Source organism: Oryza glaberrima, chromosome 7 (genome assembly GCF_000147395.1).
Source record: "Oryza glaberrima chromosome 7, OglaRS2, whole genome shotgun sequence".
NCBI classification, from domain to species: Eukaryota; Viridiplantae; Streptophyta; class Magnoliopsida; order Poales; family Poaceae; genus Oryza; species Oryza glaberrima.
In genome coordinates, this window is record NC_068332.1 from 15,314,841 (window position 1) to 15,326,698 (window position 11,858).

General features: G+C 44.0%; 2 protein-coding genes across 2 annotated transcripts; both read left to right on the plus strand.

The window, feature by feature from the left end:
* Positions 1-754: 754 nt before the first annotated feature.
* Positions 755-2,280, plus strand: LOC127780227 (uncharacterized). Its single transcript, XM_052307158.1, has 4 exons — positions 755-1,077; positions 1,150-1,655; positions 2,079-2,141; positions 2,267-2,280. Exons 1-4 carry the CDS (start codon positions 755-757, stop codon positions 2,278-2,280), a joined length of 906 nt encoding a protein of 301 aa, XP_052163118.1.
* Positions 2,281-6,057: 3,777 nt separating this feature from the next.
* On the plus strand, positions 6,058-9,411 carry LOC127778598 (uncharacterized protein At4g14100-like). Its single transcript, XM_052305216.1, has 2 exons — positions 6,058-6,632; positions 9,021-9,411. The coding sequence occupies exons 1-2, from the start codon at positions 6,116-6,118 to the stop codon at positions 9,263-9,265; spliced, it is 762 nt and encodes a 253-aa protein (XP_052161176.1). The 5' UTR covers positions 6,058-6,115; the 3' UTR covers positions 9,266-9,411.
* Positions 9,412-11,858: the final 2,447 nt, after the last annotated feature.

Below are 11,858 nucleotides of genomic sequence, written 5' to 3' on the forward strand. Positions count from 1 at the left end.
GACATATATTTACAGTATGCTCCTCTGAGTCGTTTTCTTCAGATCTGTTGAGCGTGTTCTTTGCCTTCACCTGATCCAGCTGCTTGCCTGGAGACCATGCCACACACTGTTCTTTTTGGTCAGTCCATCACGGATAACACGTACGGTACATCCCTCGCCACAATCAACTATCCCAAAAAAAAAAGCTTCTTTCCCATCATAGCATCACCACTAATTTCCCGCTTCGTTGCTTCGCTGGCCCTTCAGGCGGCGCGCAAAGGCGCGCCCCAGGATCTAGTACATACAAAATCTAAGAGTGCTGAGAGCCTTACACCTTACACACACAACGCCATCCGTTGATAAAAAGAGTTTACTAAAAATCCAACTGCTTAATTATTACAAACATAATACCTGAAGACCTGGCTGACAACGTATGTATGTGAACACGACCAAATAAAGTCCTAGCAATGTAATGAAGAGCCATCGTTCTGCGATCAACCACGGAAAGGGACCTCTAACTTAACTGCACATGTCAGTGACTCAACTGCATGTGCAGTTAAATTAGAGGGTCTGCTTCCATCAGAGAGAAACAGTGCGCGTTAAGACTGAGATAACCGGATAATAATGCAGATATAAAGATGTATATACTTGCTAATTAATCCACACGTGAGAGATCGACGTATATACTTGAAAGGTAATTAAACAGACCTGTGTCATTACAACAAGTGTTTAAACTCTCTTATCTGCAAACCGTAACCACTTTATAACCAGCTGTATGCCATGGACCAACGAACACCAACCCACGTACAGATCGAAACGCAGCTTTCGCAAGCAGATGAAGATGGCGCCTTTCAAGACCATCCTCCTCGTCGTCTTCTTCGCGCTCTTCGCCGTCTCCTCGCTGCAGCCGTCGGCAGCCGTCAGGGACGCCCAGGTGTTCAAGCCAACCGTCGCAAATGCCGACGTGATCCAGCCATCAGCTTCGCTGGTTGGATTGCCAGGTCTGCCCCCATTGCAACCACTCCCGACGATCCAAATCCCAGGTCTCCCACCGTTGCCCCAACTTCCAACGATCCAAATCCCAAGTCTCCCACCATTGCAACCACTTCCGACAATCCAAATCCCCGGGCTTTCGCCATTGCAACCACTTCCAACGATCCAAATCCCAAGCCTTCCACAACTGCCTCCACTTCCAACAATCCAAATCCCAGGGCTTCCGACATTGCCACAACTTCCGACAATCCAAATCCCCGGGCTTCCACAACTGCCGACACTTCCGACGATCCAAATCCCGGAGCTACCACCATTGCCACCATTGCCGTCATTTTCCATCACACCGGGATCACCAGGTGCACCAGCACGAATCCCCATTAGCTCCCAGAGCGCACTGGCTGCAGCGCCTATCGCACCACAGCAGCCAACGGAGTGCTTGTCGTCGTTGATGGCGCTGATGCCGTGCGTGGAGTACGTCACCAAGGCCGATGTGCCGGCTCCCCCAAGCGTCTGCTGCGACGGATTCAAGTCGCTCGTGGAGAAGGCGCCCATCTGCCTCTGCCACGGCATCAACGGCAACATCAGCAAGCTCATGCCGGCGCCGATCGATCTCACGCGCATGATGTCTCTTCCGGTCACCTGCGGCGTTGCCCCGCCTGTTGAGGCTCTCACCAAGTGCTTCAGTAAGTCTTAGTTTCCTTTCTCTTTTCTAGCTAGTAGTTTCGCGAATTTTGCATATACTCCCTCCTTTTTTTAATAAATGACGCCATTGATTTTTTCTCACATGTTTGACCATTCCTCTTATTCAAAAAAATTATGCAAATGTATAAATCACACTTAAAGTACTATGAATGATAAAACAACTCATAACAAAAAATTTACATAATTATAATTTATTTTGTTATGAGTTGTTTTATCACTCATAGTACTTTAAGTGTGATTTATATCTTATACATTTGCATAAATTTTTTAAATAAGACGAATAGTCAAACATGTGAGAAAAAGTTAACGGCGTCATCTATTAAAAAACGGAGGTAGTATATCTTTTTAATTAGGTGTGTTCTACTTTTCCAACTTTTTTCTCAATGCTGTGTTAATTTTGACAGCGGGACCAGTGCCACCGTTGATGCCTGCTTCTACTCCTGCTGCTGCTCCATCTCCATCTCCCGGTAAACATGAATTAACAATTCTTTATGAAAAAAATAAGACATGTTATAATGTTATATTCATCAATCCTGAATCTCCGACGAGTTCTGTATTCTGATTTGTGTTTTTATTTTTTTTTCTTCTGCAGAACCATCAACGTAATTGATAGCAACAAGCTAGATGGATGCTTATTAATTAGGTGCAATCAAGAAGAAGATTAGAATTTTGATCTTAGATATAATACGCCAGTACATATGAGTGCATATATGGCTGCATGCTGCCTAGCTAATTTTTTCTTAGTTTTTTGTAATTAGGTCTAATCTAGGGGATCAGTCTAATTAGTTTATATTAATGTCATTTGTACTCTGGTGCGAATATATATATATATTAGGTACCAAGTCGTTCAACATATTTTCCTCCTTGCACCGTATAATCGGTTCCGTTGTCAATATATACATATATTTATTACATGCATGTTTCGTGTACATATACATATACTCAATAGTACTCCCCCTTATACTGAGATAATTTTACGTACATTTTAAATCAGATATGCTAGAATTGTATGTTACAGTAAGTTATTAAAATCTAATAAGATTATATATGCGATTATCAAAGTACTTTTCAACACAAATCAACATGTACTATGTTTTCGAACAAAGTATTTATTAAATATGATTAAAGTTTCAAAATATTGCCTAGCTGCTAGCGGAGAAAAAAAAAAGGAAAAATGAAGACTGCAGAAAAGAGAAACTTTGCAATTTTGCCAGAGTGCATAATATATGCAACACGGCAACAACACCAATTAATTGATCGAAACTTGTTTGAGCATTGTAATTCTCGTAGAGTCAAAATTCATCATCTGCTCACTAGTTCCTTGTTAATTATTAGCTAGGAATTTTGAAAGAGATTGATGTGAGTATTGGAACAGTTTGCATTTGACGGCGTTTAGTTACGTTGTTCTTTGAAAGAAATTGCCTTGATTATGCCATTATCTCTCTTTTCACTGATATCAGGAGAGGCACGTACGGGCCAGGGAGCTGCGTACGTGAGTGAAACGAATTTCTATTTAAAAGGATACGTTTCTAAATATATATATATTTATACAAGAATTGTCCACGGTTTCTACCATCTTACTTCCTCTCTACATGTCGTCACTCAAAGAAGTTGATCAAACATCTTTAATCCATATACAATCAATCAGAAATTGTAATCCCAGGAGCCGAATAACCAATGAACAACCTAATTTTACCAAAATTCCTATAACTAATTCTTATACATCTGAAGGGACCTACCACTATATATAGCATGCTATGACATATGCATGTTGTAGCTGACCGTCGTCAGATTACTCTCAAGTCCCCATTGCTAACTGCTAAGGATTATCAGGTCTGGTTTTCATTTTCAATTCGGCCCGCACGAATGCGCTGCATTTTTTTTTTTGGGCTTCGATTGATAATCGGGTTTTTTATTTTACTAAAAAAAAACATGTGTGTTGCAACGGGTGATTCTATTTTAATAGTATTATTATTATACGGTTTAGCTAATTCACTACGTGAATTCGCTTGGATAGTTTTTTTTACAAAATCATGAGCTGCAGTTAGGAGTTTGAACGTCTAATCAAGTTAGCATGCTAGATTTTTTTAAAAGATAATTTTTATACAACTTCTTCTGTGTTTCTAAAAGCGAACAAAGTTAAAAACCGACTCAAACACGAATATGTATTACTAAAACCGAATGAACTTAAAAACCGACTCAAAGTATTTTCTACACCTAGGTGTCATGGCACCTAGATGTATGCATATAATTTAAACGGTTATATCAAAATTTTATAAAATTGATAAGATAGACTACGATAATATAAGACACTATACAAACATGCAAGTTTAAATTCGATCCACATATGAAAAAAACAAAAATAACAAATTTTATCTGCGCTGTACTGTACGGGTACTATTCACTGTCTGATTTTATTACTTTTGTTTCTCTAATTATAGATTAATTTTAGTCCTGCATATTTATGTATAGACTTATATCATCACAATCGATGTTATTAAATTTTTCTATAACTATTTAAGTTGCATGCAAATGATGGGTGCCATGGCACCTAGGTGTTTGCCTTTTCTCATGTTTATAGAGCAGGCCGAATTAGACTCGAGGTCAGTCACGTGGGCCTCACAGCCCAGTTTGTTTTTTTTTGAAAAACCTTTTAATTCATTTTGAATTTGTTTTTAATCTGTACCTACATAGTTTGAATGCATATAGTGTAAAACACCGATGTATAATTTTATTTACATGTTTATATACGTACGTATATTGTACACAATTTATAAAATTTCTAGGTATAAAGTTTGTACGTACGATGTTTCAATACGTATAAATTTTCTGTGTATAAAATATTCACTTATTTTTTTTAATAGATGACACTATTGATTTTTTAACATGCATTTGACCATTCGTCGTATTAAAAAATTATATAAATACCATTTTATTTTTTATATGTTTTATCATTAATGAAAATTTTATGTTTGACTTTTTATACTTTAGCATATTTGTACTAATTATGTAAATAAGGAAAAAGTACGAATTACCCCACCCTAGAACTATCGTGGCCGACAGAATTACCCACCTAAACTCGAAAACCACACATCGTTCACCCTCAACTTTCAATACCGGACAAATTATCCCCCTCGACCCAATCCAGAGCAGTTTTGTTCTGCATGGCGTACGCGTGGCAATCCAGTCATCATTTTATATATTAAAAAAATATGGGACCCACCTATCATACTCTTCTTTCCCTATTCCTCTCTCTCTTCTCTCTCCCCTCTTCCTTTCTCTCTCTATCATACGGGAGCAACCGGCGATGGGCGCGGAGGGTGACGGGTGTGGCGGGGGCGCGGCGTGCGGCGGGTGTGATGGGGCGCGGCGGCCGGCGGCCATGGCAGGGACGTGGGGGGCGGGCGGCCAGCCGGAAGACCACTGCGGGCGGCGAGCATGATGGATCTCCCTGCCACTGGTGCCTCTTCTCCCGCCGCCCGCCACCGGATCTCCCTGCCACCGACGCCTCCTCTCCCGCCCGCCCCCCCCGCCAGATCTCCCTGCCACCGACGCCTCCTCTCCCGCCCCCCCCCCCCCCCCCCCGCCGGATCTCCCTGCCACCAACGCATCCCGGAAGCCGTCGCCGACACCGCTTCTCCTTCGTCGACGGGGTTCGCCTCCACCTTTGCCGGGCCATCGTTGTCGACTGTCTGCCACCAGCGCCATCCACGCTGGTGCGCCGCACCCTCCTCCGGCTCCTTCTCCATCGCCGACCTCCCTTGTCCGAGCCATCACCGCCTGCCGCCGGCACCATCCTCCGCATCCCCAGGTGGAGGGCAGGCTCGATCCCACCGGCTGCGCCCCCGCCACATCCACTGCCCACCATGCCCCCGCTGCGCCCGCCGCCAGCCACCGGGTCGCGCTCCTGACGGGCGCCCGAGAGAGAGATTGAGAGGAAGAGGAGGGAAAGAGACAGGTGGGAGTATATGACAGGTGGGCCCCACCATTTTTAAAAAAGAAAAATGCTGACACGATTGCCACGTGTATGCTACTTAGGACAAAACTGCTTTGGATTGGGTCGAGGCGGCTTATTCATCCGGTACAGATAGTTCAAGGTTTAAAATATCCGGTTTTGTGGTTAGGGGAGTAATTCATACTGTCGTCATAGTTTAGGGGGTAATTCATACTTTTTTCTTTAAATAAAACAAATGATAAAAAGTATCATTTAAACTTTAATGGTGTTATCTATTAAGAAAAGGATATGCAGTATTGTATAGTTGCATAGGACCGAAACATGCAGCCGTTAAAGAAAAGTTTGATCGTAAAACTATCGTAAGCAAAACATCGTACATAAGTGAGTAAGTGACTGACCACCACCCAACACAAAAGGCGACACACGCAGATAAGATTTTTGTTGCCGCCACCAACCAAACCCAAGGCCCATTAAGCACGCACGGCCATGGCGCCCACCCGGTGGCCACCCCTCCTCCTCCTCCTCCTCTTCCTCCTTGCCGCCGCGACGGCGACGGCGACGGCGACGGGCAACGCGCCGCCGCCGGAGCCGAAGCCGGCGCGGTGGCCGGACGTCTTCCACGCGAGGCTGTTCACGAACCTGACCAACCACTCCGCCGCGTCGACGGGGCCGCCGCTTCGTGTCGCCGACCTCTACTACGACTGGCCGCGGCGGCGCAACCTCAACCTGATCCGCTACCAGCTCGCCGCCGCCGACGACCCGCTCTACGACGTCGAGTGGGACAACGGCACCACCTTCTACTTCGACTCCCGCTCCTGCCGCACCGAGCGCTTCCCCGTCGGCGTGCTCCGCCCGGGCTGGCTCGCCGACGGCGGCGGCGTTGTCTACCTCGGCCGGTGGCGCACCGGCGGGATCGAGTGCGACGTGTGGGACAAGCTGGGGTTCGTCGTCTACTACCAGGAGGTCGCCACCGGGCGCCCCGTCCGCTGGAACTTCCTCGACAGTAAGATTCGATGAATTTAACTTCATTTTTCATATATCGTATTTAGTGAGTGTTTGGTAAAATTTTCTCAATTTTATATGCAAGGTAGGGAGTAGGAGTTGTATCTTGTGAGTAACAGGGTTCACTCTTTCGGAACATAGGACAAAATAATTGAAATTTTGAACAGATTTTTGTTGAATTTAATCAATTTTTTTCTAAATCCAAACAAAATTTAAAATTTTGGCTGGTGGGAATTCTTACCGTTATCTGTGGACGCAAAGTTCCTTTCCAGATCTGAATTCTGTAACTCATCCATTCAAGATCGATACATCCATCCTAACTACCCGCTTGTTCTCTATAAATAAAACTAGCATGATGGCCCGTGTAGATTGCGCGGCTAGCATCATTATATTTTCTCTAATGTAATAGCATATATGTTTTCTCAATTTATTATTAAAAAAAAATGACAACATAATTTCAAATGTTGTACTAACTTTACGAAACTACTAATGTGTAATATTCATATTGTATTTTATATACATGTTAGTTATTAATTATTTTTATATCAAATTTTAGTTATTTCTAAATTATGTTCCTATTTGGATTCTACACTTATCTTTCAATATTTCTTATTTTTTTAATTCCGAATTTTCGTTATCTGTAAACTATATTTGGGGCAATTGCAGATTTACCACTACTTTGAATCGTTATTGCAAAACTGCCACTAAAAAATTGCAAAAATGCCACTAGAACTATCATTTGAGTGGCATCCTTGCAATATTGAAAAAACCGGTGGCAAATTTGCAAATGCCCCGTTGTATTTCTATATAGACTCTCGACCCTTCTTCCAATATTATTTATTTTTAATTCTAAAATTTTATTATTTCTAGTTGTATTTCTATTTGTACTCTAAACTCATCTTTCAATTTCCTTTAATTTTTAATTTCGAATTTCAGTTACTTCTAAGTTCTGAATTGTATTCCTATATTGACTTTAGACTCTTCTTCCCATGTTTTTTTTTTAATTTTGAATTTTAGTTATTTGTAAATTGTATTTTTATACGAACTCTAAACTCTACTTTTAATTTCATTACGTTTATTCCGAATTTTAGTTTGTTTTAAATTCCTATATGAACTCTATACTCTACTTCTAATATTCCTTATTTTTAATTTCAAATTTCTATTATTTCTTAATTATATTTCTATATGAACTCTATACTATTCTTCTAATATTTTTATTTTTTAATTCCAAATTTAAGTTATTTCTAAATTGTATTTCTATATGGTCTCTATTTTTCTTTTTCTACGATTAATATGAGAATTTCTAAGCCATGAGAGCGAACGTGGAGGCTCCTTTTTCTATTCATTTAATAAGTAAATAGATGTACAAATACCACCGTTGATCAATTAAATGCAAGTAAATGGTAATTTTTATCATCCTTGAGAATATATTGGAGGATAGTATTAGACTACTAGCCAACAATCTTTTATGGTTTAAATTGAACTCCGGTAATTAATCTTTTTTTAAAGAAACTAGGAGAGTCAAGCTCCTCCCATTTCCATTAATAGAAATGAGAAACTACATGCTATTCAGATCTTCCAACATTTTCAGCAACATCAGGAACACACCACTCTCCCTCCCCAGGTATCACCCTGTCTAGGAGATGGTATCCGAAACAAAATAACAGCCTTAACTTCTCTTGGCGTCTACACTTACAGGCAACATCCAACTCTAAATCTACAGAACTCTAACTTGACAAAAGATCCACTACAGCCTAGGGATGATAATTTTGCCCATAGGTCCGATTATCTGTGGACAACCGGCGATGGCCATGAGCGTGGGTTTGATTTTTTATTCGTGGGCACACCCGCCCGAGAGCCAAAGTACATCGTGGGCAGTAGCTGGATTTCATTTTTTTACCCGTGAGTAACCCATGCCCAACCCGATATATATGTATTAGTTGATTTCGACCCATCTCTTAATTCTTATACTTTTCTTTTAGTCCATTTGTGATCCTAACTGATAATGGCTTGTGGTGTAACTCTGAGAACCGTTAATGTGGTAAATTATTGATTTTTTTCTCTTTATTAAATTACCTAACTTTCGAATAATTATTCATATGAGAGTCATTCGGTTCACACCAAGCATGCTTAAGCATGCTGTTTGTTGGGCATGGGTACGGGTACAGAGTTTTGTCTGTTAACCGTAGTGGGTAGGGTTTGGACGGGCCCCATTGCAATCTGCCCCCCTCCCCCCCCCCCCCCCCGCGCCCTCTCTCCAGCAGGTTCTCTCTGTGGTAATCAATCTGGTCAGCAACAGATTAGCTCTACTTGCACAATGTTCTGAAATGCGTAATTAACTAATTGGAGTAATTACTAACACAATCCATTGCTGTTGCTGCACATGCAGAGACAGGGATACAGCAATTCGTGATGAGCTTCGAGGTCGGCGTGACCCTGGAGGACGATTCCCAATGGCAGGCGCCCGCTCACTGCTTCCCTGCCACCGCCGCCGACGACGACGACGACGACGACGATGAAGATGAAGAGCAGGATGAGATGATCAAGAGCAACTCTGATCACATTGAGGATGTCGATGACGGGCTCGACGCCGCCAGGTTACTCAGGAGGCTCGCAGGAGCTGCGGCGTTTTAGTTACCAAGTGGCTCGAATTTTTGTGCAAACATATAGTACTGGTACAACACAGTACTGTACAAGAAAGTGTGGTTAATTCGGGGATTTTTGAAGAAACCATAAATTATTTGAGACTTGGATCGCTGCAAAAAAATGTTTTACCTTCATTAATTTGAATATTGGGATTGTTGAACAGGGGAGAATCAACAGCGAGGGGGAATTTGGTTGTGCTCGCCCAATTTGTACACCATCTACAATATCTCAATCCCCGAACTATAGAAACTGGTGTAATTTGACTCCCTCAACGGTCTTAGAAGTCAGTTTTGCTAACGTGACACTTATGTGACGGTGTTAACTTGGTCTTCATCCCACATGCCGTTGATGTGGTGCTTATGTGGCATTAGAATTAAAAAAATATGTGAAACCTATTTGTCATCAAAAAAAATTATGGGACCCACATGTGGAGCCCATATACCATCTTCTCTCTCCTTCCCTTCATCCTCTTCCCCCTCTCTCTTCCTTATCTCTATCTTTCTCTTCCCCTTCGGCGAGTGGGGGCCAGCGGTGGGCTGGCGATGGCTGGAGCGGCCGCGGTGGTGGTGGGGTGGTGCTTGCGGGGGTGTGGGGTCATGGTGGCGGAGGAGGAGGGGAAGTTGAGCTTGGTGCTAGCGCCACAAAGGTTGCATGCGGCGGCATCGTAGGCATGTGCGAAGGTGCCGAGCCAAATGTGAATGCCCTCGACGGGATCACAGATCCCGGCCTCCCACTCGAAGGTGTCGAGCCAAATGCGAACGCCCACGATGGGATCACGGATCGCGGCCTCCCACTTACCCCACAGCCGGTGCCCTATGCCCCAATACTTGCTCGAGCTAGCACGGTCACCAGAGACCTGTTGTCAGCTGACAGCCTTCGTCTCTCACGTCTCTCTTCCCCACAACGGGCTACGTTGCCGTTGGTAGATAGGGTGGCTGGGAAAGGGAGCTGGAGCGAGTTGAGAGATCCGGGGTAAACCAGGTCGGCGGAGGAGGTGCGAGAAGCGGTGGGACGGGAAGGGGAGTGCGGCGTTTTGAGGTGGTTTCGCCTGTGAGAGGCGGTGGTGGAGGACGGAGGAGACGGGGAGAGAGCCAGGCGCCGCTGCGGTTGGCTAATTCCTGTCACTTTGGAGGGGACCGCCGTCCTCCTTGACTTGATGACTGCAACCTCCTCGCTAACCGCGATGGCGCGAGTAGAAGAAGGGGAGAGAGCCGGGACAGGGACGATGGCGTGGGCAGCTACGGGATCGGAACCGGGCGTGGGGATGAATGCACTCTCCTGCCCATCGCCGCCACCACTCCAGTGATCGACCGCCTGCCCGCCATCGTCGTCGCTGCACCCGCTCGCCGAAGGGGAAGAGAAAGAGAGAGATAGATAAGAGAGAGAGAGGGAGGAGGAAGAAGGGAAGGAGAGAGAGAGGATGGCATATATGTCCCACAATTTTTTTTTTGGTGTGGATGACAAATGGGTCTCACTGTTTTAAAAAATGCTAATGCCACATAAGCGCCACGTCAACGCCACGTGGGGCGAAGACCAGGTCAACACCGCCACGTAAGCGCCATGTCAATAAAATCACCGAGGGAGTCAAGTTGCACCGGTTTCAATAGTTCGGGGTCAAAATATCCGTTATTGTGGTTTAGGGATACAAATCAGATTCGGCTAGTAGTTAAGGGAGGAAGTGGACTTATTCCTAAGCCCAAACCACACATCCTATGACACGCTGACATTGCACAAATCGATAATTGGGCCGGAATTGTTCCAATAGGCTTTGGCCTATCAAGGATTTAGGCTCAGGAACAGGCCCAGAACTGATCAATTAGCGGCTGGGATGTTGTGAGTATGTTGGTACCTGGTTTTCTGAAACCGCCTGCGGTTTTGAGCAGGCATGGAAAACCACCTTCGAGCAGTACCTGGTGTACACTGTAGCAAAGCTGGTTTTCAGGCTGGGAAAACCACGTTCGAACAGCAGCGCCTACAGTCTGAAAACCAGGCTCTGAGTTCACGGATTCATGGAACAATACGGGCGTTCCAATTAATCACGCCGCGGGTGCGCGCCACACGCACATGCATGCACACACGTCGCTGTCCACGAAGAACTAATCAACAATATGATGGGGGCATTCTGTAAGGCTCATTTAAGAAAAAGGAGAAATATGCTAAATATTTTTTTAGAAGGGTACAACTCAGAACGTACACTTACACACATCCTAGAAATGAGATTAGAGGCACTAGGCCTCACTGCACAGGAAACGTGCAGTCCCACTGAACGTGCACGCGTGTGTATCCTATTACCTAGCTGGGATTAACCGAAGTCAGTCCCGGGGAAATAGGGGAAAAATCCCCCGAGCGAGCACGAGTGTCGAACCTGGGGTTCGAACGCTCGTGGGCAACGTGCCCACCGGCGACGCTTGCCACCCGAGCAAGCGCTCATTTTGATAGGAATTTAATTATAAAATACGGAGAAAAAAGAGAAATGTTCGATTAGATTACGGGAAATACACAGAAAATTGGATAAGAGAGTTTTTAAGGTTAGACCTCATACTAAAAATTATTTAAAATTAACGTATATGGATTGCCGCAT